At 44.5% G+C, this 22175-nt stretch overlaps 1 protein-coding gene across 7 annotated transcripts in view; it reads left to right on the forward strand.

Annotated features, from left to right (window-relative positions):
• Positions 1-22175, forward strand: part of RGS9 (regulator of G protein signaling 9) — a 112495-nt gene that overhangs the window by 28984 nt on the left and 61336 nt on the right. For 2 of the 7 annotated variants that reach the window (XM_031468935.2, XM_064495632.1), the window contains exon 3: positions 2473-2575. The exons of 3 other annotated variants lie outside the window; for them this stretch is intronic. Coding sequence is in view for 2 of the 4 variants with exons in the window: in XM_010975977.3 (XP_010974279.2) it covers positions 21544-21600 (57 nt within the window). In the remaining 2 variants the exon portion in view is untranslated. Of the gene's footprint in view, positions 1-2472; positions 2576-21422; positions 21601-22175 lie in introns of those variants that run through there. 2 more of the 7 variants (XM_010975977.3, XM_031468933.2) reach the window with 2 other exon arrangements.

Below are 22175 nucleotides of genomic sequence, written 5' to 3' on the forward strand. Positions count from 1 at the left end.
GATGAACTGTGGGAAAATAGCCAGATTGAAGCAGTGGAATTAAGAGGGAGAAGTCGGTTTGGATGGCTCTGGATTTGGTTGGCAGGAGTCAGGGCATTGGGTGCATCTGAGGGGCCCTCTGGGTGGAAGTGGCTGTGAGGAGGGCGGGAAGGCCTGGGGCACCCGGCGAGGAGAGACCTTTGTTCCGACTGTGGCTGTCTGCACACACCCTGCTATTTCTTGCCCTGTCCCTCTGCTTATGCTGTGCCCTCAACCCTGGCTCCCTTTCCTCACTCCCCAGAGCTTGGGGCTGTATTTCTGGTCGTCCCCTAGACATTTCTGTGTGCGTGGTCCAGCCACAGGGCGCAAACTCAAGTCTTCCTCTTCCAAAACAGGCCGCTGCTTTTGTGTTTCCTGTGTTGAGTACTGATGCCACCATTTGCTTGACAGGGAGGCTGGAAACCTGGCACTCACGTTCTCTTCCCCTCACCAAAGCATATCCCGTCGCCAAGGACAAGCCTCCAGTGCTCCCAGTCTCCATCCTCTCTTGTCCTCACTGCTACTGCCTGAACTGTCACCATCACCAGCTCTGTGGGTTCCTACATCTGCTCACTCTTCTCTTTGTCACCTTCTGTTACCTTATGAAACGAGGCAAGCGACGACGGCGTTCCTCCCTGACAGCTTCCACTTGCCTGTTGTAAAGCAGTGAATTGTGTCTCCCCGCCCCGCCCCCCGATTCATGTGCTGAAGCCCTCACACCCAGCATCTCAGACTGGGACTGCAGTCCGAGATTGTCTTAGTCTGTTCAGGCTGCTGTAACAGGGTACTGACACTCTGGGTGGCTTCAACAAAAGAAATTTTTCTCATAATTCTGGAAGCTGGGAAGTTCAAGGTCAAGATGCCAGCAAGGTAAGTTTCATTCTGAGGCATCTCTGTGTCCTCACAGGACCCCTTTGAGGATTCCCAGGAAGAGAGGGAGAGAGCAGGCTCTCTGGTGTCTCTTCTTATAAGCATTAATCCTCTCAGATCAAGGCCCCATCCTTATGGCCTCATTTAATCTTAATTACTTCCTCGGGGCCCCACCTCTAAGTATAGTCACGTTGGGTGTTAGGGCTTCAACGTATGAATTTGGGGAAGACACAAACAGGAAGTCCTTAACAGAGATAAAGCCTTTCAAAAGATGATTAGGGTGAAATGATGCCATTAGGTTGGGCCCTACTCCAATTTGACTCTTGTCCTTATGAGAAGAGATTAAGACACACGAAGAAACACCAGGGGCATGTGGGCAGAGGGATGGCCATCCGCACACCAAGGGGAGAGGCCTCAGGAGAAACCAGCCCTGCTGGCGCCCTGATCTTGGACCTGTGAGAAAATAAATTTCTGATGTCTAAGCCACCAGCCTGTGCTATTTTGTTATGGCAGCTGGAGCAAACTAATACGCCTATGGAATGACCTTCGAGGCCAGCTGGGTCCTAAGTCTCTTTGCTCTTCTTGTGCACATAAGCATTTTTAATCCTCTCATGCCTTTGCATGTGTTAGCTCTTCATTCTGAAATGCCCCTTTCCTCTGTGGCAGAGGCAAAAAAACTCTCACAAATTTTCCGTGTGTTGTCGCAGAATGAATAGGCTCCAAGCAGAAGTGATGTGTGTGGCTTCCAGGCTGAAAGCACTGAAAGGCATGTGTGAATGCTCCACATTTTGGTGCCTTCCCTGCGTATTGATTATGAAGGCATGTGATGCAAGGAGGGACCATGGACGGCAGCAGCCTGTATCCCTGAAGCCTGACATTGAGGGTGTGCCCCAGACACTGCCCACTTGAACTAGCATTTGCATAAGAGAAATAAATCTTTGTTGTGTTAAACCTTTTGTTACGGCAGCATAACCCAGCCTGTCCTGACTAATACACTCTCATATTCTGCTGGTTAAATTTTTTATCTTATAAGTTCCAGTTTAAATGCTACTTCTTAAAAGCCTTCTAGAGCCAACCCACCTTCAGTTAAAAGATTCTCTTTCCTTTGCACATCCACAGTATGTGTAACTTACGTCAGTTTGACCCTTAATGCTTAGTATTACAGTTAGTTATGCACGTGTAGAATCAGTGACACAGAATGAGTAAGAGTATGAATTCGGGAACCAGACTGACTAGGTTCACATCTTAGCCCCGCCATTTATTAGAGGGGGACTTCTGATGAGTTACTTAATCTTTTTTTTTCATTTTTCAGTTTTATTAGGTAAAATTGATAGTTTGACTGCACATATACAATATATTGCATGTAAATACATATATACAATATACTGCACATGTATTTTTTAAATTTACGTATGTGTACTGTTCATTGTTTCTAAGAACAGTTTGGATCTTTAGTTTTGAGTTACTTAATCTTCCAGGACCTTGACTCATATTTGTTTTTCTAGGACCTGCCAGAGTGCCTGTTACAATAATTAATTGTTCAGTAGTACCTGCAGGCCAGCCTCCTTCTGTTTTGTCTTGCAGATTGAAGCATCAGTAAAAGACATGGAGAATCAGAGATGGGGGTCAAAGTGCAAAGCCAGAGGGTCCTATAATCAGGGGCCTTTGCGCCTGTGGCTCAGACCAGGTATGAAACAAGACTGTAGTTTTCTCCTAGAAACTGGAGGGATAGGACTCAGAGGGAGGAATCTGATCTTACTTCTTAAAACCACTTTCCCTGAGGTCATCATTTTTATGTGTGTGTCAAGATGGTTTATGATTTTATTCTTTTCCTACTAATATGATGACTTACTTTGATTGATTTTAGAATATTGAATCCCTCTTGCATTCCTGGAATAAACCCTAGCTGAATGCTTGATTTCATTTGCTAATAATTTATTTAGGGTTTTGCTTCTATATTCATGAGTAAAGGTTTTTTCCCCTCTTCTGACACCAACCAATTCTTCAATCCTTTGACCAACTGGGTGTCTAACAATTCAACTTAATTTTGATGCTGTTGACTGAAAAAAGCCCACAACCTAAAAGTTGCAAGTTATGTTTTATTTGGGGACCTTACTGAGGCCTATGACCTGGACTATGGCCTGGGAGACAGCCTCTCAGATAGTTCTGAGGGATTGTTCCGAAGAGATGAGGATGAGTCAGGATATATAGGAGTTTTTGCTGAAAAAACAAAAAACCCCACAAAAACCCGTGTGGTCAAACATCAAAAGATTACTGCTAATCACAAAAAACAGGTATGTCAAGTTGTAGACTTAAGTGCTTTTCTATGTATAAGAAGATGCAAGGGTCTGGGCTTATTGAAATTATTCCTTTGATAAGCATCTTAACTACCTGGGGCCAGTATCCTGTTTTTCTCCATCCTGCATTCCCCTCGGTACCTCATCGCTGGCTGCAGTGGCTGATGGCTTGATGGTGGGCGGGCAACAATCTTTGTTTACTGAAATGGCATGCAACCTTTTTTTATTGTTGTTTGCCACACTGACTACCTGGAGTTAGGTTTAAGGGCTCAGTCTCACAAGACCACCCCTACTTCAGACACCAGTCCCAAGTCTAGGTCAAGTACTTCTGGCCGACTGGCTATAAATTGGGGGCTTCCACTTACCCCCCCCAACATTTCCCCATAATTTGTTAGGACCATTCACAGAACTCAGCAAAGCGCTTTACTTACTATTACCGGTTTATTACCAATGCCTCAATTCAGTAATAGGCAAATGGAAGAGACACAGAGCAAGATATGGGGCTGGGGGTGTGTGCTTGGAGCTTCCATACTCTCTCCAGGCAAGTCAGCCTCCCAGAACCTTGTGCTCACCAACCCAGAAGCTCTCTGAACCCTGTCATTTAGGGGGTTTTATGGCGGTCTCCTTATGTAGACATGGTTGAGTGTGTCATTGGCCACTGGTGATTAGTTCAATCTCCATCCCTTTCCCCTCCCTAGAGTTTGGGGGTTGGGGCTGGAAGTTCCAGTCCTCTAATCAAGCCTCTTTCTTTCTGATGACCAGCCCTAAGGGCCTCCAGCCACCAGTCATCTCAACAGCATACAAAGGACACTCCTGTTGTCCTGAACTCCCAAGGCATTCAGAGCTGGGCGCCAAGACAAAGGCCATATATTTATTTATTTTTTATTATATCATGACGTGAGAGACTGGCTAGTAATTTTTCCTCCTTGTACTATCCCAGTCCAGTTTTCTATCAATGTTACGTTGGCCACATACTCTTTTTCTATTCCCGGAAGCGTTTGTGAAAGATTGGTATTACTTAAATATTTGCAAGAATTAACTGGTGAAACCATCCAGGCTTAGAGTTTTCTTTGTGGGAAGTTCTTGAATAACAGAATTTAGTTAGATGTTATTAGATGTTAGATATTCAATTTTTCATTTTCTTTGGTGGGCTTTGGGAAGTTGCATTTTTCAAGAAATTTTCCCATTTCATCAAAAATGTCAAATTCCTTGTGTAAAGTTAAAAAAAATAATATTTGTTTACTAATCCTTTTAATGTCTGTAGGGTCTGTAGTGACACCCTTTTTCATTTCTAATAGTGGGAATTTGTGTTTTCTCTTTTATTTTCATTGGACAGTATTGTTAGTTTACCAATTAAAGACATTTTCAAAGAACCAACTTTTGATTTTGTTGATTTCTCTCTACTGTATGTTTGTGTCCTACCTCACTGTTTATAATCTTGTTTACTTCCTTCTATTTTCCTTATATTTAATTTGCTATTCTTTGGTAAGTTTTTTGGGTAGAAGACTATATCACTGATTTGCAGCCTTTCCATTTTGCTAGTATGTACATTTTTAAGGTTATAAATTTCCCTCTATGCCCCCCATTATCTGCATATTGTGAGTTTTTATAAGTTATGTCTTTATTATCATTCAGTTCAAAATATCTGTTTGAACTTTTTCTTTAATTTATGGTTTATTTAGAAACATATTTTAAAATTTCCAGGAGATGGATATAATCTTTTTATTACTCATTTCTAAGCTTAATTCCATTGTGGTCAAATAACATTCTCTGAAAGATTTCAACGTTTTGCAATGTCTTGAGGCTTTCCTTATAATCCACATATGGTCAATTCTGGTACATGTTTCCACTTAAGAATGTAAATTCTGTGATTGTTGGGTACAGAATTCTTGTGTAACAACCAGGTCACGTTTGTTAACTGTGTGTTTCATCTTCTGTATCCTTGCTGGTCTGTCAGCTGCTTGTGGTATAAACTATCGAGGAAGATGTGTCATTAGGCTTTCACTGTGATTGTGGGTGTCTCCTTCTCGAGTTGTTTAATTTTTGCCTTATATATTTTGAAGTTATGTCATTGAGTACATACTGATTTGTGACTTAATGTCTTCTTGTTGGATTGACCCATGATGATATTTCTTTGTGTCTAGTAACAGTTCTTGCCTTGAAGTCTTATTTGATACTGTATGGATACACCTGATTTCTTCTTGCTAGGGTGTGTATAGTCTGTCTTTTCTCATCCTTTAATCATTCTGTCTCCATATATTTAGATAGTCTCTCTTAGAAGTTACATAGAGTTTTATTTTTTTCCCCTTTATCCCATCTGACAGTCTTTTTCTTGGATTATTTAGTCCATTTCACATGTAAAATAATTGATGGGTCTTGTTAAGGCAAAAAAGTACTATTGTGTAAAATAACTTGTTGAGTAGTTAAGCAAAGACCAAGTAATTCCGGTTTGGTTGGGTCCTGTCAAGTAGGCTTTAAGAGCACACATTAAAAAATTTTTTTTAAATTTATTATTGTGTTATTTAATTAGGGGGGAGGTAATTGAGTTTATTTATTTTGGGGGGAGGTGCTGAGGATTGAACCCAGGACCTCATGCATGCTAAGCATGCACTCTACCACTTGAGCTATACCCTCACCTCTAAGAGCACACATTCTTGAGGGCATTGGCTTCAAATCTGCGCAAGTATCCACAAATAGGGGGAGGCACCATCACCTTAAAAAAGGCGAGGACAGGTGACATCCCAGGGATCGGCCGTAGTCCCTGACCTCCTTCCAGCCTGGCATGATCTGGAGTCCAGAGCTGCGGGGCAGACTTGGGAGTTCCAAGTCAGAGAAAGTCAAGCTCCGAGTCCAGGCTGCCGTCTTCATCCCCTCCTCTTGCAAAAGAGAAGGGTACTGGGGAGAACCACAGATGGAGTAAAAGAAGGTCACGGTCAGTGCCAAGCACTCCAGCTTGAGAGTCAGAGAAGCAGTCATTGCACTGCTAGTCCGAGATGAACCATTATTAATAAAACAGCTTTCTGGGTCAGACAGTGAGATGGTGAGCTGGAGACAAGTTCCCTGTACCCTGGGCTGGGGTTAGATCCACAGAATGGTCCAAGCCTCCCGATAGGAGAGCAGTCCTCCAACAACAGCCATTAGGCGGGGACACATGACTGAGAGCAGACAAGAAGGGTGTCCAGAGACCGGGACGAGGACAGTGTGATTGACAGCAGTGTGGCCACGGCCAGGCCGCTGACCTGGTCCAAGTCGCCACCTCTTCCTCAGTGAAATGAAAGGTTGGAGTGGGTGACCTCGAAGTTCCCCTTCAGCTCCTGCACTTCCAGGAAAAATGTCTGGGGACAGCTGAGTCAGAGTGTCAGCTGCCGAGACACAAGTGGAAGTGGCCGCTAGTCTGGGAACAAAGAGCATGAGCTAGACTTGATTCAGACCCTCCCTGCATTTGCTTGTGTGGGCCCTTCGGCATGTTCCTTAACTTAGTTAGAGCCAGGGGGTCTTGAAATACTTGTTTCCGGTGGCTTGGGACACATTCTTGATGCCATGTGAGCCCCTTCTAGAAGAAACAGTTTCTTGTCCATGCATAGACTGACTTGTACATGGATAGGTTATGTTGGGCCTGTTAAGGCATCAGCACAGAACTGTAGTGAAAACCCTAGAAGAAAACACAGTATCTCCAAGGACATAAGGAGAAAGAAAATGAAGTCAGAATCGTTCATTAACGTCCAAGGGCAGTGAGCTGCAGGGCAAGCTCTGAGGGAGTCAATCAGTCCAGCCTGGCACAGGCTGTTTTAGCATCTCTTCTCCCACCGCTGGGACTGGGTACCTTGCTCTAGCTTGGTGGTCTGAGGCCCCTGCTCCCAGGCCCCCAGCTCTCCACAGGCTCAATCAACTGCTTCTCATCTGGTGCCCCTCATCACCCAGCATCTCCCCACAGCTCCCCCTGCACCTGCTGGGTGAGGTCCCCCAGGACTCTGGCACCCTCTGGCGGAATGGCCAGAACCGCCACAGCGTCAGCAGTGCCGGTACCTGCTCTTCTCTGTAAACGTCTGGACTCAGCTGTTCATGACACAGCTCTTGGACTCTGCTCAAAATCCCAAGGGCTGTTGACATCATTTGGCATGAGCATTTCTTAAAGTGCTGATGCAGAATCTCTTGGCTGGTGTTATATTTTCTTGCCTGCATTTCTGCCCCCTTATCTTCTTCTTTTTCCACCTTCTCTATCCTAGGCCCCTCTTGCTTGGGTGGAGCAGGGGGATCTTAAGTTCTTGGGTCTTTTTTGTCACAGATGAGTTCTAATGAGTGTAGACCCCAAAAGCTCTTCAAGCTCCTGGTGATTCCTCTTTAGGGCCACTCCAAGTATGGTAAATTATTTCCAATGTAGATAAATGACAACTGTTGTTGCAGGCATATAAAATATACACAGAGCCAGTCACCACTCGTATTTATAATTAGAATTGGAGGAGCCACCAAACTGATGATAGCTGTAATATCTCAACAATGCATAAATTGGATAAATGTGATTTTGACTACGTGCCTTACGGAATTGAAAGGTACTATTTGATTAGAAGACCATGTGCAGTTAGTCTTAACGTCAAGTACAATGTCTCAGAGGAGAGGAGATTATTAAATAGGTTAATACAGATCCTGGTTCTTGGATGAGTTCAATGGATGTTGAAGGAGGTCACCACGAGGATGTGACTGACTGATCCTTGACCTGGACCTGGGCAGTCGGAGGCTTCTCAACCCCTCCCTTGTCCTTGGAATGTTCGATCTGCTCATGGTTCCCACAGTAGAAGCTGTTTTCAAGGACTCAGCTTTGAGAGAGTAATGTGTTGTTAAGACCATCTGGAGTCTCAGATGCTTAACCAACAATGGGGCCAGCCGATGTTTAAATTTTAGAAAGAGATCAGATGAAATCAGTCATCATAGAAGGTACCCAAGGGACTGTCTGTGAAGACCCCAAATGCAAACTTGGTGACCCAGGTGCCACTTCAGGGAGGCAGAGCTGCATGGGAGCTGTAAACGGAAAAGCTTAAACCAAGTCAATTATGTTGTACTCTCGCTTGAGAAGGAATATGAGGAGAGCACCTCTGAAATAGATGTTCGAAGGGACCAAATAACTTATCTTGCCTCTGGCACCATGAGAGAGAGTGCTTTTTACCCATGAACATGAATATCTAGCCAACTCGACAGGTACACCGGTAGAGTGAAGACACCCAATGCTATTAAACTGGGATATCATCCCCTTGCTCTGATTCCATGCTATGTCCCTCCAGTACAATATACTCATAGTATATGAATCTGGACCCCATGTAGATCTTCCTGCAAGAAGGAGCACGCTGTTGGTGAATAAAATTATCCAGCTGATTGATGAGTATATTTTTCACTAGAAGGAATTAACTTACACTCCAGGTTTATACATCAGTGCCTTTTGAGTTTGGTTAGCATTAGTGTCTTCTGGAGCCTGGTTATCTTTATAAGAATTGTGTAGGTTTCTGGAGGCCCAGACACTGGAACAAGGACACTCTAATGTATTGTCACATTACAGTTATTACACGTTACATTACAATTATTGTCTATCATCCTTAGGCAGGATTTGCTTGAAACTGCAATATACTAGTAAGTCACTATTAGTAACTTTAGTAACATATTAGTAAGTCACTTCAAAGCTCCCCTTGACGGAGGATTGTACCAAACATGTGAAACTACCTCATTAAGAGCTTCTGTTGTTACTTCAGTAACGAAGTCGTCATGAATAATGTTGAAGACAATCCTTGTACTAAATTTTATTCCATAATGTTAGGGCAAGTTTCCAGTGAATGTCACTTCATGCATACATCCAACGTACTTAAATGATTCTTAGCTACATTCTATTTTTGGAGAAAATGTTAATCATATTTTACTAAAATAAGCCCTTAATTTCCTAGGTTTGTCATTAAGAAGCCCTGAATTGTAGAATTTCCACTTGAAACAATTCATATTTTCCCCACTTACTTATTTCTGTTGTTTTATAAATAATAATATATTGATATTTGCTTAGTAATATTAAGATGTTATCTACTGTCCATGACGTATAGGAGGAAGGGCAAGGAGGGTTCATTTCCCTTTCCGTATGTTACATAGCTTGTAGTGCTTGATTATTTATGGACCGTTTTCTCGAACGTCTGTAAAACTGAAACTATCCTTACTGAAATCCAGTCAGATGATTTTCAAAAAGTAGTTCTGAAATATCTTTTGAGAAGTGAGAGTGCCTCTTGAGGAGGTCTGTGCTCAGGTGAATGATTTATGTCAGTGTCTCCCAAAAATGTGTTTCTGGAAAAAACCACGTTGGAGAGACATTAATAGGGAGTAACTCAGAAGTTTCCGTGGTCAAATGCTTGAGAAACACCAGGCTAAACAATGTTAGGCGGGTTCCATCACTGCAGGGCTTCTCAGAACAATTCAGTATTTTATTACTCATTGTGCTAAGAGACCAAAATTCAAATCCTGAACTTGTCCATCTTTTTATCCTCTCAGGGAAGAGCTTCTTTATAAATGTTCCCAACACAATCTTACAGTGTCAGAGAATGTAAACCCGGTTCACTCAAGAACATAGCCATTGTGTGATCACACACAGTAGGACAGCATGGCAGATACCGTCCTCATTTTAAAATTGAGGACACTCGAGGTCAGAAAGTTTAGGCAGTTAGCGCCTGTGGCAAGTGGCTGTCCTGGAAGGGAAACAACCCAGGCCAGTCTTCTGCAAGGAATCTGATCACCAGAGTCCCCCTTCTCGGTCAGAGAACTTGAGTCTAAGTCTTGACACCCCACCTCCCATAGGGAGATCATTCTGACCCCCTTCCACCCCGGTACGTCCCGCCCTCCTTCCAAACCGCACTCTACAAATTCCCCTGGTACCCGGTTCTCCTTCCAGGGCCTCTTCGTTTGCCCTAAATCCTCTCTTCCACATCTGGCCACAGTGAAATCCTCACACCACAGTATTTTTGTTTTAGTTACTTGACTGTTTTTTCAGATCGGTTGTTCTCTCAGTTAGTTACACGAAAACAAGCCCTAAATTACGTATTTTGAAGTGGGGTTTTCACCATTTTATTTTCTGCGAGCCAGCTGTAACAAGGAAACAAATCCACAGCTCTGGATATTCGAGGGGCCGATCCCTGAGTCAGCACCTCGGGGACCGGAGCCCCGGTGCCGTGGCCTCAAGGTAGCCCCTCTGTGAAGCCTTTCTCCCGGCTCCTCCCAACTTTTGGAGCCCGAGCCCCTCTCGAACGGCTCCCACGGCCCCCTAGCCGGAAACACTGCCTCCAGCCGCCCCCCGCAAACTCTTCTTACAGGAGCGGGTGGGGCGGGGCCGGAAGTGGGCCGCTGGCGGAAGTCGGTTTCCCGGGAGCCTGCGCTTCCTCTCTAGGGCTTTGGAGATATCTGCGCCTCTATGGTCTGGACCTCTCTGGGTTCCGCGGCGGGAAGGAAAGAGGACGCTGGACGCCATAGGGTAGAGCGCGGGTCACTGTCTTTGGGACACATTCTTACCCTCTTGTGCCTGTGTGCATTTGTCAGCACTGTGCAGAGAGTCGGAAACTGCCTTCATCACGATTTTTAAAAATGGAGAACGGGGACAAGAGAGGGTACTCCCAAACTCCTTAACAGTTTTCTAGCCCTTTCTTTCTTTCTTTCTTTCTTTTTTTTTACAGGTGTAGACGCACATACATTTTTTATTGACGTGCAGTCTAGCGTTCATGCGATAACAGCTGTAATGACCCTAAATAATTGAAAAAAAAAAGAAAGGTTTACATTTGAAATACATTTTGAACTTGAATTCCAGCCTGGGGCTGGACCTGCAGGGTCTTGTCCTTTCTCACAGGCGCAGCCCTCCTGTTCCCTGACAACGCAGGGATGACTGGGCACACCTGTCCTTCCCCTCACCCCTCATGAGCCAGGGGCCCCAACTGGCTCATCTGTTGATTCAGAGGTTCATGTTAATAACTTGTATATAGTAATTCTCTTTTATTTGGATTTTCTGCTCTAAAAAAAGGGAAAACTATGCAAATATAAATACAGAATCTAATACAATTAGAATTGTTTAGGTTTAAAAAAACGTAATAGCATTCAACACAAATAAAAGTGTGGTGAAATCAGTTCATTCTGGGTGAACAGAATGTAAATCTGCAGTCCTGTTGAAAAACTCCTTGGTGATCTATGTCAGAAGCCGTTGAACGTGTTTAGGCTCTGACCCATGAGATAACCATCTGTGGAAAATTCATCCCAAGCAAATAATCCAAGAGAGGAGAAGCTGCATTTTTGAAGTGATTCTACAATGGACAGCTGTTGATTTCGCTTGCCCAGTGTCCAGTTTTCTTTTTTTCTGGTTTTAACATCATGATTTTTCTGTGGGAAACCAGCTAGCTCTCAATCTACGTCAGTCTGGGTCTGGCCAGTTGGAATATCCCAGTATGGCGTGGAGGTAAGGTGTCAAGGCAGAGGCCAGGTTGCCTGGGTCCCAGTCCTGGCTCAGCTGCCTAATAGGGGCATGTACTTGAGCTTGTTATTTATCCTCTTCACTCATTTGTTGAATGGGGGTATTAATAATAGACGTCTTCTCCTAGAGTTGTAGCAAGGACCACGTGAGTGAAGCAAGTATACTAATGCCTGTGACGTGCAACCTCTATAATTTCCAACCTCCGCACCTCTGAGCAGGCTCTTATCACTTTTCTTTTCTTTCCTTTTCTTTTTGCCTTCCACATACTCCAGCATCATCCTCTGAACTATCCCAGAATTATATTTTATATCTTTCCTTCCTACTGGAAACACCCTCAAGGCAGGACCATGTCTTATTCACCTTTATGCCATGGGTGCTTAACAAAGTTCCTACCCCAGAAACAGTACTCAATAAAGGTTTATTTTATTGTATTAGTATTGTTTTTTGATGAAGTATAGTTGATTTGCAATGTTCTGTTAGTTTCTGGTGTATAGCATAGTGATTCAGTTATACATTAAGATCTATTGTTTTTCATATACTTTTTCATTATAGGTTATTACAAGAAACTGAATGTAGTTGCCTGTGCTATACAGTAGGACTTGTTTATCTATTTTATATATAGTAGTTTGTAACTGCTAATCTCAAACTCATAATTAATCCCCCTTCCCTCCTTTGATAACCATCAGTTTGTTTTCTATGTCTGTGAGTCTCTGTTTCTGTTTCATAAATAAGTTGATTTGTGTCATTTTTTAGGATTCCACATATAAGTGATATCATATGGTGTTTGTCTTTCTCTTTCTATTTCACTTAGTATGAGAATCTCTAGGTCCATCCATGTTGCTGCAAATGACATGATTTCATTCTTTTTTATGGCTGAGTAGTATTCCATTGTATATATGTGTGTGTATACACATATATATATATGTATCTATGTATATGTGTGTGTGTATGTATGTTTGTATACATATATATATACACTACATCTTCTTTAGCTAGTCATCTGTCAGTGGACATTTAGGTTGTGTCCATGTCTTGGCTATTGTAAATAGTGCTGTGATGAACATTAGGGTGCATGTATCTTTTCCAAAAGTTTAAAAAATTATACTTATTTATTTTTTAAGTTAATTTTGGGGGGAAGGTGATTACCTTTACTCATCTGTTTATTTAATGGAGGTACTGGGGCTTGAACCTAGGACCTTGTGCGTCCTAGGCATGCACTCTGCCACTGAACTATACCCTCCCCTCATGTATCTTTTCAAATTAGAGTTTTCTCCAGATATATGCCCAAGAATGGGATTGCTGGATCATATGTTAACTCCAGTCTTAGTTTCTTAAGGAATCTCCATACTGTTTTCTATAGTGGCTGCACCAAATTATATTCCTACCAACAGTGTAGGAGGGTTCCCTTTTCTCCACACCTTCTTCAGCATTTATTGTTTGTGGATTTTTAAATGATGGCCATTCTGACTGGTGTGAGGTGATAGCTCATTGTAGTTTTGATTTGCGTTTCTCTGATAGTTAGCGATTTGCTCAGTAAAGATTTGTTGAACAAAATTGAATATTCTTTAACACAGAACAGAGAAAGTTGTAACATTTAATGAAAATGTAGTGAATCCTAGAGGGATAAACAGAAGGAGGGAAATGGTGAAAAACATATGTTGCTAGAACAATTTTCTTACCAAAAGTGGTGTGATTCCTGGGGATTGCAGACTCCATTCTTCCTGACACTGGACTTGCTCTCAGATACTGGGCATGTGAGTCCCAGCAATAGACTGGTACCTAAGGCTGACTTTCTGAATTACTGCTTCCGTTTTCTGCCTTAGAACCCATTTCTTCCCTTGGGGAATGGCAGGAGAGATGACCGTGGCCTTCAAAAAAATCAAATACACCCTTGAGACACCAGATGCCTCCCTGCAAGCTTAATGTTCATGTGTTAAAACTCACAATACGATGCAAAGTGGAGCGTGGGCTTAAGAGGTCAGGCTTCAGTAGGTGCATGGGAGAGGTGGATCAGGCCAACCAGAAAACCCTTTCCAATGATTGCCTGCCTTCAGTGGTGATGCTGGATGAGTGAGAACAGCATCCATGTCTCTGCCATATGAGACTCCCTTGGAGCCACACCCACCTGAGACTTAATGATTCTTATGGTTGGAAGAGATGGGCAGGAGTATTTAGTTTCCCATCCAGTGTAGTGCAGATCTCAACTACAACATGTTGGACCATCATAGCCACTTAAGCTATGAACATTCTAATGACTCCCACTTCCCTGGTCCATGAGATAACCTATTTAGTTTATGGAACCGTTGTAATTGCTAGAAAGTGCTTCCACTGAATCTTTCTGTAATGATGCCCCAATTCAAGTTTTGCTCATCCTTAGCAGTCTTTGGTGCCCCAACATGAATCCAGCAGGTATAGAAGCGCCTCCAGCTCCCATCCGGCGATGTCACGTTAATAGGAGTGTTTACACCACAGAAGCTGGCAACGCCACAATCAAATCTACCCCCTGCCAAAGCCAAAACCAGAACCCAGAAACCACTGCTCACCACTGGCTGACCGTATCCTTGGTGAAACTCATTGATTGGCGTGGGGGATGTAAGCTATGCACCAATTATCCACCACCCAAATTTGTGTGTGGAAAAATGCCACGTGTGCGGCACAAACTCCGTGCAGGTGGAGTGAAGAGGAGGGAGGCATCCACAGAACAACTGGCGAGAGAAAAGACCTGAAGGTGAGAAAATCCACCACGTGCTCAGAAAAAGCAAAGTCCAGGTCTGGCCGGAGAAGAGACTCCACGTTGAGGAGCAGTGAAACAACAGCTGAAAAATAAGGTTGGGCCAGACTATGAAAGAATGAATTATATCAGGGAGGTGACTGGGAGCCACGGCAGAGTTTTAAGAAAGAGAGGGGGCATTATAGTAGCAAGACCTTGAGGAAATTATTTTTCTGAGCTTGCTCTTCAAAAAATTGAGATATAATTCACATACCATAAAACTTACCCTTTTAAAGTGTACAATTCAGTCATTTTAGTCTATTCACAAGGTTGTGCAACCATCAGCGCTATCTAATTCCAGAACATTTTCATAACCCCAAGAAGAAACTCCATGCTCATTAGCAGTGACTTCTTCCTCCCCTAAAGCTTTGTGCTTTTTACAAAACATCGAATTTGGTTGTCTGTAAAGTGGCTGGAATTTTGAACCCAGAAGGGCGGTCTACCAAACATAAAGAGGGAAAGGGAGAGAGCAGAATTAGCTTTTCCAAGGTTCAGATGTCACCAGATACCTGTCTATCTATTCTTTCTTTCTTTCTATTATCTATCTATCTATCTATCTATCTATCTATCTATCTATCTATCTATCTATCTATCTATCTATCTATCTATCTATCCTGTCTGTCTGTCTATCCATTCTATCTGTCTGTCTATCTATCTATCCATCTATCCATCCCTCCCTCCCTCCCTCCCTCCATCCATCCTATCTATCTATCTAGAAAGAGAAGAGAGAGAGAGAAGAGAGAGAAAGCAATATTAAATCTACACATGGGAGCAAAGAGAAATAAGCGTGGGCAAAACAGATCTTCAAATGCAACATCCAGGTGAAATGGAAGCTATGGATATTGAAAGAAAATTCTTGCAAGGGTTAGTGTTTTTATTTTCTTGGCATCTCCTTTATCAGTCATCTTCCTGTACCCTTCCAGACATTGCCATTCCTGAGGAAACCAAGGGAAAAGCAGAAGGGATCTTTGGAAAGCCTTAAGGAAGACACTTGCTCTCTGCTGCCCTCTGGGCTCTTCTCCAAGGACAGAGGTGGGGGCTGGAGGCCAGAGGAAGGGCTGGGAACCCGGGCTGTGAGCCTGAGCCACCCCACACAGTCAGGGGGAGCGTCTGAGTGTCAGTAGAGGACCCTCCGCTGGTGGGCTTTGGGTTTTAAAATCCTTCGCTGATGGGCGTGTTTGACAAAAGAAAGGGTCTTCACAAGGACTAATCTAGATGGGGTGCACCAGCTAATACGTTTTCTTGGGGGTCTCCTCTCCTGAAGCAGGTACCTCTTGCCCCTCACCCCCACCCATCCCTGATCACATGTGGTAGGAACAATTGGGGTGTGTCATGGTAGTGCTCAGCTTTTTGGAATGCCGCGTGGAATCCCATTTCGAGGTGGCTGATCTAAGTCCAGAAGGACCTCGATTTGTAGGAAGCACTAAAGCCTTCGGGCTGATTGAGCTTTTTATTCTACTTAGACTATTAAAGTCATGTGACTCTAAAATTGGAGGGGAATTTTGAATTCATCAAATCTGATTCTTATTAGTACTGAGAAAACAGAATCAGAGAGATTGGGTAACTTGATCAAAGTCATCTCTCCCACTAATTCAGAGTGACAGAAACTAGGTCAGTGGTTACCCGGGGGCAGCCGGGAGAGGGGTCACATATGGCACAAGGAAACTTTTGGGGATAACAGATGTGTTCCCCATCTTGATCGTGGGTATAGTTTCATGGGGGTATACATAAACCGAAACCCTTCAAATTGTACACTTTAAATACGTGCAGTCAAGTGTATGTCAGTTAAAGGTCAACGAAGCTGTTAAAAAAGTCACGCATCCGGTGAGAGGCGGAGGGGGGGGGGGGCAGAACACACATCTTGTGCCTGGAGGCCTTCACACTTCCCCTTAACCCCGGCGCTGTCTTAAAACCAAAGCCTTTTTCAACGTGTGAAAATGCCTTTTCCTATAATATCATTTGTTTCCCCTTTCTTAAATTAAAAAAATTTAAGTTGGAGTATGGTTGCTATACAATGTTGTGTATGTTATACAGGTTAACAATATAGTGATTCACAATTTTTAGAAGTTATACTCCATTTATAGTTATTATGAAATGTTAGCTATATTCATTGTGTTGCTCAGTATATCCTTGTAGCTTATTTTATACCTAATAGTTCGTACCTCTTACTTCCCTACCCCTAGTTTGCCCTATCGCCCTCCCCACTGGTAACCACTAGTTCTTTATATCTGTGAGTCTGCTTTTGTGTGTGTGTGTGTATTGACTGGTTTATTGCGTTTTTTAGATTCCATATATAAGTGATATTATACAGTATTTGTCTTTCTGTGTCTGACTTGTTTCACTTAGCATAATGCCCTCCCAGTCCATCCATGGTGCTGCAGATGTCAAAATTTTGTTCTTTTTTTTTTTTTTTATGGCTGAGCAGTATTCCATTGTATATGTAATATACCACATCTTCTTTATCCAGTCATCTGCTGATGGACACTTAGGTTGATTCCATAGCTTGGCAATTGTAAATAATGCTGCTATGAGCCTTGTGGGAAATGTATCTTTTCACAGTAGTGTTTTGGGGTTTTTTGGATATACACCCAGGAGTGGAGTTGCTGGGTCATATGATAGTTCTGTTTTTAGTTTTTTGAGAAACCTCCATATTGTTCTCCATAGTGGCTGCACCAATTTTCATAATTATCATTAAAAAAACTCCATAGCTCTAAATTGTCTATAATGAAATATAATAACACCCTTAACAAACAAGTTGCAGATGCCATGTAACAATTCCAAGCTGACTCAGTCCACAGACAGACGTAAGTGTGCCCGATGGAGTTGGGAAGAGGGTGGGGACAGAGGGAGGTGTGATTTTGTTCTGTTTTCCTGTGTTTTTCTCTGGCTGTGCTTTTGTGCAGAGTATCGCCTCTGGATGCATCCAATGAATCCAATTTAGGATAAAAAAGATAAGGATAAGATTTTTATTCTAGGACCATACTTGGTGGTGGTAGCTGGTAGCCCCCACTGGGCCAACACAGAGGAAGAGGCAGGAACCTTCCAGAAAAGTTCCAGCTCTTCTCTTTCTCCCTCTCTCCGGCATCAAGCAGTCAGGGCCTCACCAGGGGTGGCCAGCTTCTGAGGGTCTAAAATAGCTTTGTTGTAGAGAAAGTGAAAGTCACGGAGAAAAGGGTGTGTGCTCCACCCACACTCCCCTGTACTGCTGAGCTGGCGCTGACCAGCGGATGTGCAGAGAGATTCTGTCCAGCTGGGGTGCTCACTGAATGGAAATTAAGACCCTCCAGTTTCCCTGCCAGAACGTGTTTTCATGAGCTATTGCCTCTCTCAGGGGAGCTAGGAAGAAACATTCATGCATCTAAGGTTTTTCTCTTCCCCCTCTATGTGGTTTTCCAGAATTGCAAATGTAATACACACTTGTAACAAATTCGAAGAAGACAGAGTTATACAAAATGCAACCAGGGAATAGAGCACGAGCAATGTCCCAGGGAGTCAGACGAATTCCACACGAGTTCCGTCTGAGTCAGGGAGGCGTCTGTGCAGGTGCGGGAGGTGCTGTTACTGAGTTGCCCGAAGTGCTTGCGGACACAGGATCAACTCTGAGACTTGTCCTCTGGGCTTCTACACCGTAAAACTGTAGAAGACATTTAACCCGTTGTGCTGTTCCTTCAAGGTTTGCCTCCCCCGTGTCCCTCCCACCCCCAGTCCTTTGCCCTTCTCCCCCTGGCTCTGTGCCCCAGGAGGCTGATCTTAACAGACTGCATCCCGAAGGCTCTGTTGCCCTCTGGCTCCCATGAGGACTGACCGATGGGAACAGAGAGAGTCGGGGTATTTATTCTCCTGACGTCCACTCTAGCAAAGGCTTCCAAGCTGACGACCCCTGCATGGCAGCCCCTCCACCAGGGCTTGGGCTCTCTATCCCTTTGGGCTTGGGTGGTGGCAGTGGCTTCCCATGGTTGCTATTCTCTGGGTACCCCCACATCCCTTAGTGGTTCCTTAATCCTGTCCTGCCTCTAAGAAGGTCTTTGCCTGGAAGCAGTTTGATACATCCATCATATAGAAATGAACTGTTTAAGATTCTGTCTCCCCTCCCACAGGAGGGCACAAGGGCTGGGAGCATGATGTGTTAAACTTCGTCCCCTCAGCACTAAGCACAGTGGACTGAGCTAACTTGTTGAGTTAACTACAAGTACTGGGACATTTTCCTGGGAGGTGACCTACGACCTGGGTTTGAAAGGGCACTGCTTTGTAAATGACCACATCACTGTGCTCGGATGAGGGTCGAGGCCCAGGTAGATCACACTGCATAGCATGCGGGGCAGCATGACCCCAGTTTAGATCCCGAATCACACCTTTTTGTTGATGAAGAGGAAGACATGGATGACTTAGTGATGATGGGTGTCCACTTACCTGACTGAGTCATGAGAGGATCTCATTTTAGCACTACGTCCCTCTGCCATCTTGCAAGATAATACTTGCTTTTTTTTTTTTTTTTTTTGGTCAATCTTTTTTTATTGAGGTATATTTTACAGACGATGCCATGCTCTAATTTTAAGAGTACAGTGTTTGGATGAGTTTTGACAAACTCAGTTACCTGTGTGTGGCCATCACTCCCATCAAGATACAGAGCATCTCTATCAGTCCAGAAATTACTCTTCTGTGCCTTTTCATTGAATCTCTGACCCAAACTCTCCAAACTCCATCCCTCACCAAAACCACTGTGTGATCCCTGCCTACCTTCCTCTCCTCAATCTCCTGTCACCTTGTGTCCAGTGAATTCCTTGATGCTACTCTCAAATCATGCGGATCCTGGCCTCTGTGTCTACTCTCGTGCTGTTCCCTGTGATGTGCTTGCATTTATCTATTTTTACCTGATTAACTTCCTATCTTTCTTTAAGACTCCTCCTCCAGGAAGTCTCCCTGATCTTCTCTTCCACTCAGGCTGGATAAAATCCCTTCTACAAAGTCCTATCTTTCATTGACTAGATCTCCACTCTATATAGATTTTGTTTGGTAACATTTTGTGCAAGTATTCTTCTCTGCCATTAATCTGTGAACTCCTTGAGGCAGGACAGGGTCATATTCTGCTTTGAATTCCTGACTCCAGCACAATGCCTGGCATACAATATGTTGGATGTTTAGATGAATATGTGAATTAAATCAATTTTTCTTCTTAGGACACTACCACTAAACTTTTAACCCCACATTACACATTCGACCCTTTTGGTTACAAGAAAAAAAGACTCAGGGTATGTGGGAGGAGGACTCAAAAAAACACATGTGCCCTTGGAAAGACACAGAGCCCAAGTGAACCTTAGGGACCCCTCTGTCAGCCTCGGGGCCCCTCTGCTGCTCTAGGCCTGTTTGCTGTGTTTGCTCCTCTTTTCCCATTGGCTTCCTCTGCTCGCCTTTGTCTCCGCTTCCTCCTAGCTTCCCCGTGCCCTTGGCCTCAGCCTCCACTGGTCCTGACTTTATCTCTGTCCAGCTTAAGTCAGCCTTTGTGAAGATAATGACCTAACAAGTTCATCTAAGCTTCTCAGATCCCCTTCATGCCCACACTGGAGGCCATGGACTGGCTGGGACCAGCGCCCCATAAAACAGAACTACTTGGAGAGCAGAGCCTGACAGAATAAGGGGTGATGAGGAGAGTGGCAGGCATTCTGGAGGGCTCTCCTACCCCATTACTGAGCAAACTCCCTTGTCTTTTTGCCCATCTTTGCCCCTGAATAATTTTTCTCATCCTTAATCTTAGGAAAGCCACTTATCTCCTCTCTGCTTAAGGCTTATAGAATTAAGGAACGTCGAAGCTGGAAGCAGTCTTATAGCTCACCTGTTCCAATGTCTCCCAATGTGAATTCTGTGTAACACCAGGCCCAGAAGATGCTCCATGAAAAAAAGTCAAGATATTCCAGCACTTAGAGGTCCAGGATCCTCTGTGTGTAGTGCGGGGGGATGTTGGTGGCTTTGAATCAGCGGTCCATGGAAAGACTCCAGAGGGGATCAGACATGAACCCCTTGAAATTGCTTGCAAACTTGAGCCAGCGTTATGTGGACAAGTGTGCGTGCTCGTGTGTTTCCTGAGAGGGGATCCACCGCTTTTATCAGAATCCTACAGACCCCAAATATGGATAAAAACCACTGCTTTAAAGGGACTCAGTTGACTGTGCCTTACTGAGAAGAGAACAGAACAGAGAACCCCTCTGTTCTCTTCCAACATAACCATTTTCTCTGCTCCTTAACCATCCAGCTTGCATGAACAGGAAAAGGTGCTTTATAGGGCACGACTTGAAGGGTCCTGATGTTACTGCAAGAGGAGGGCGTCCTTTCATTTCTACATATGGAAACACTAAGGGCCAGAGAAATACCATGTTAACTTGTCTAGACGGGGCCGCTGGCCCAGTGGGGGCTACAACTTTCCTTCTTTCTTCTTCACTTTCTTTCTTTATTAACCAACACCTCACCAATTCCACGCAGGATTTGTTTTTCCCCTAAACATTTCTAAACATTTGTTACATCTTTCCCCGTTACATGATACACAACGCTACTGTTGGATACTGTGATCGAATTTTTATTTTTACTTTTCACATAAGGAAATTGATACTGGAGATTTTAAGGAACTCGCCCAGGGTTGCCCAGCTGGCCAGCGGCAGAGCAGGGATGGCAAAGCCAGTGATTTCCACCGCTCTCATTCATGAGTCTGCGTTGCCTCACTTCTGTACAGAACTCCCATCCTGCTTAAAAGGCTCGCTCTTTGGACAGAGCCTCCCACTCGCGGGTCCCGGACACTCGGGTCTCACCTGAGGCTCCGCGGGGACCGGGCAGGGACGGACACCGCCCCCTGGCGGCAGGTGGGCGCAAGCGCAGCTCACGCTCTGGCCCCCGCGGCTCGGCTCGCTGATTGGCTGGCGCGGATTCCAGCTGCTTCCGGGGGGCGCGAGCCGCGCGAGTCAAGGGGCCCCGCAGGCAGCAGCCGCCCCGCCCCGCCCCGCCCGCCCCCCGGGGGACGCCAGCGCGAGTGCGGGCCACGCCGGCTCGCTCTCCCTGTCCCTCTCTTTCCGGAGCTTTTCCTTTCTCTCCCGCCTGTGTTCTGGGTCTGAATTCATCCAGGGTCCAGGATGACAATCCGACACCAAGGCCAGCAGTACAGACCGAGGATGGCATTTCTGCAGAAGGTGAGCGTGGTGCCGTGGCCTGGGCCCGGGGAGGTGCGCAGGGACCCAACTCTGGGAAGTGTCGGCGCAGATGCTGGGTGGCTCGCAGCGTGTGGGCAGGAGTGCAGGGCATCCCTTGTGGTCCGTCAGTGCTGCCTGATGTTATTAAGTGACTTATTTGCGCTCTGTGTGTGTGTGTGTGTGTGTGTGTGTGGTGTGTCTTTTAAAGACTATAACGATTAGGTTTCCTTGTACCCTGTTTATAGTGGAGAATCTGAAGCCAGGGGCGATGGGTGGCTGGAGGCTGAAAACAATCTGTTACTTGGAGAGGAGGTACCAGAAGGCAGTTCAGCGCGGCTCGGTCAGATTTGAGAGAGTCTGATATTGCTATAAGGCACCCAGATGTTAAATGAACATTTTTTGCCGTTTTTTTAAAAAATTCAAAACTGTGGTATTTTCAAGTGTGCGTGCGTGTACACATGGACCATGAACATGATGTGATTTGTAGGAGAAAGGGACATTGTGCTCTCAGCTTCCCTCGAGTCCTCGCTCGGCGTGTGTATTTCTGTATCTCAGGTCTCTCCGTGCTGACAGCC

The sequence above is a fragment of the Camelus dromedarius genome, chromosome 16, assembly GCF_036321535.1.
Source record: "Camelus dromedarius isolate mCamDro1 chromosome 16, mCamDro1.pat, whole genome shotgun sequence".
NCBI classification, from domain to species: domain Eukaryota; kingdom Metazoa; phylum Chordata; class Mammalia; order Artiodactyla; family Camelidae; genus Camelus; species Camelus dromedarius.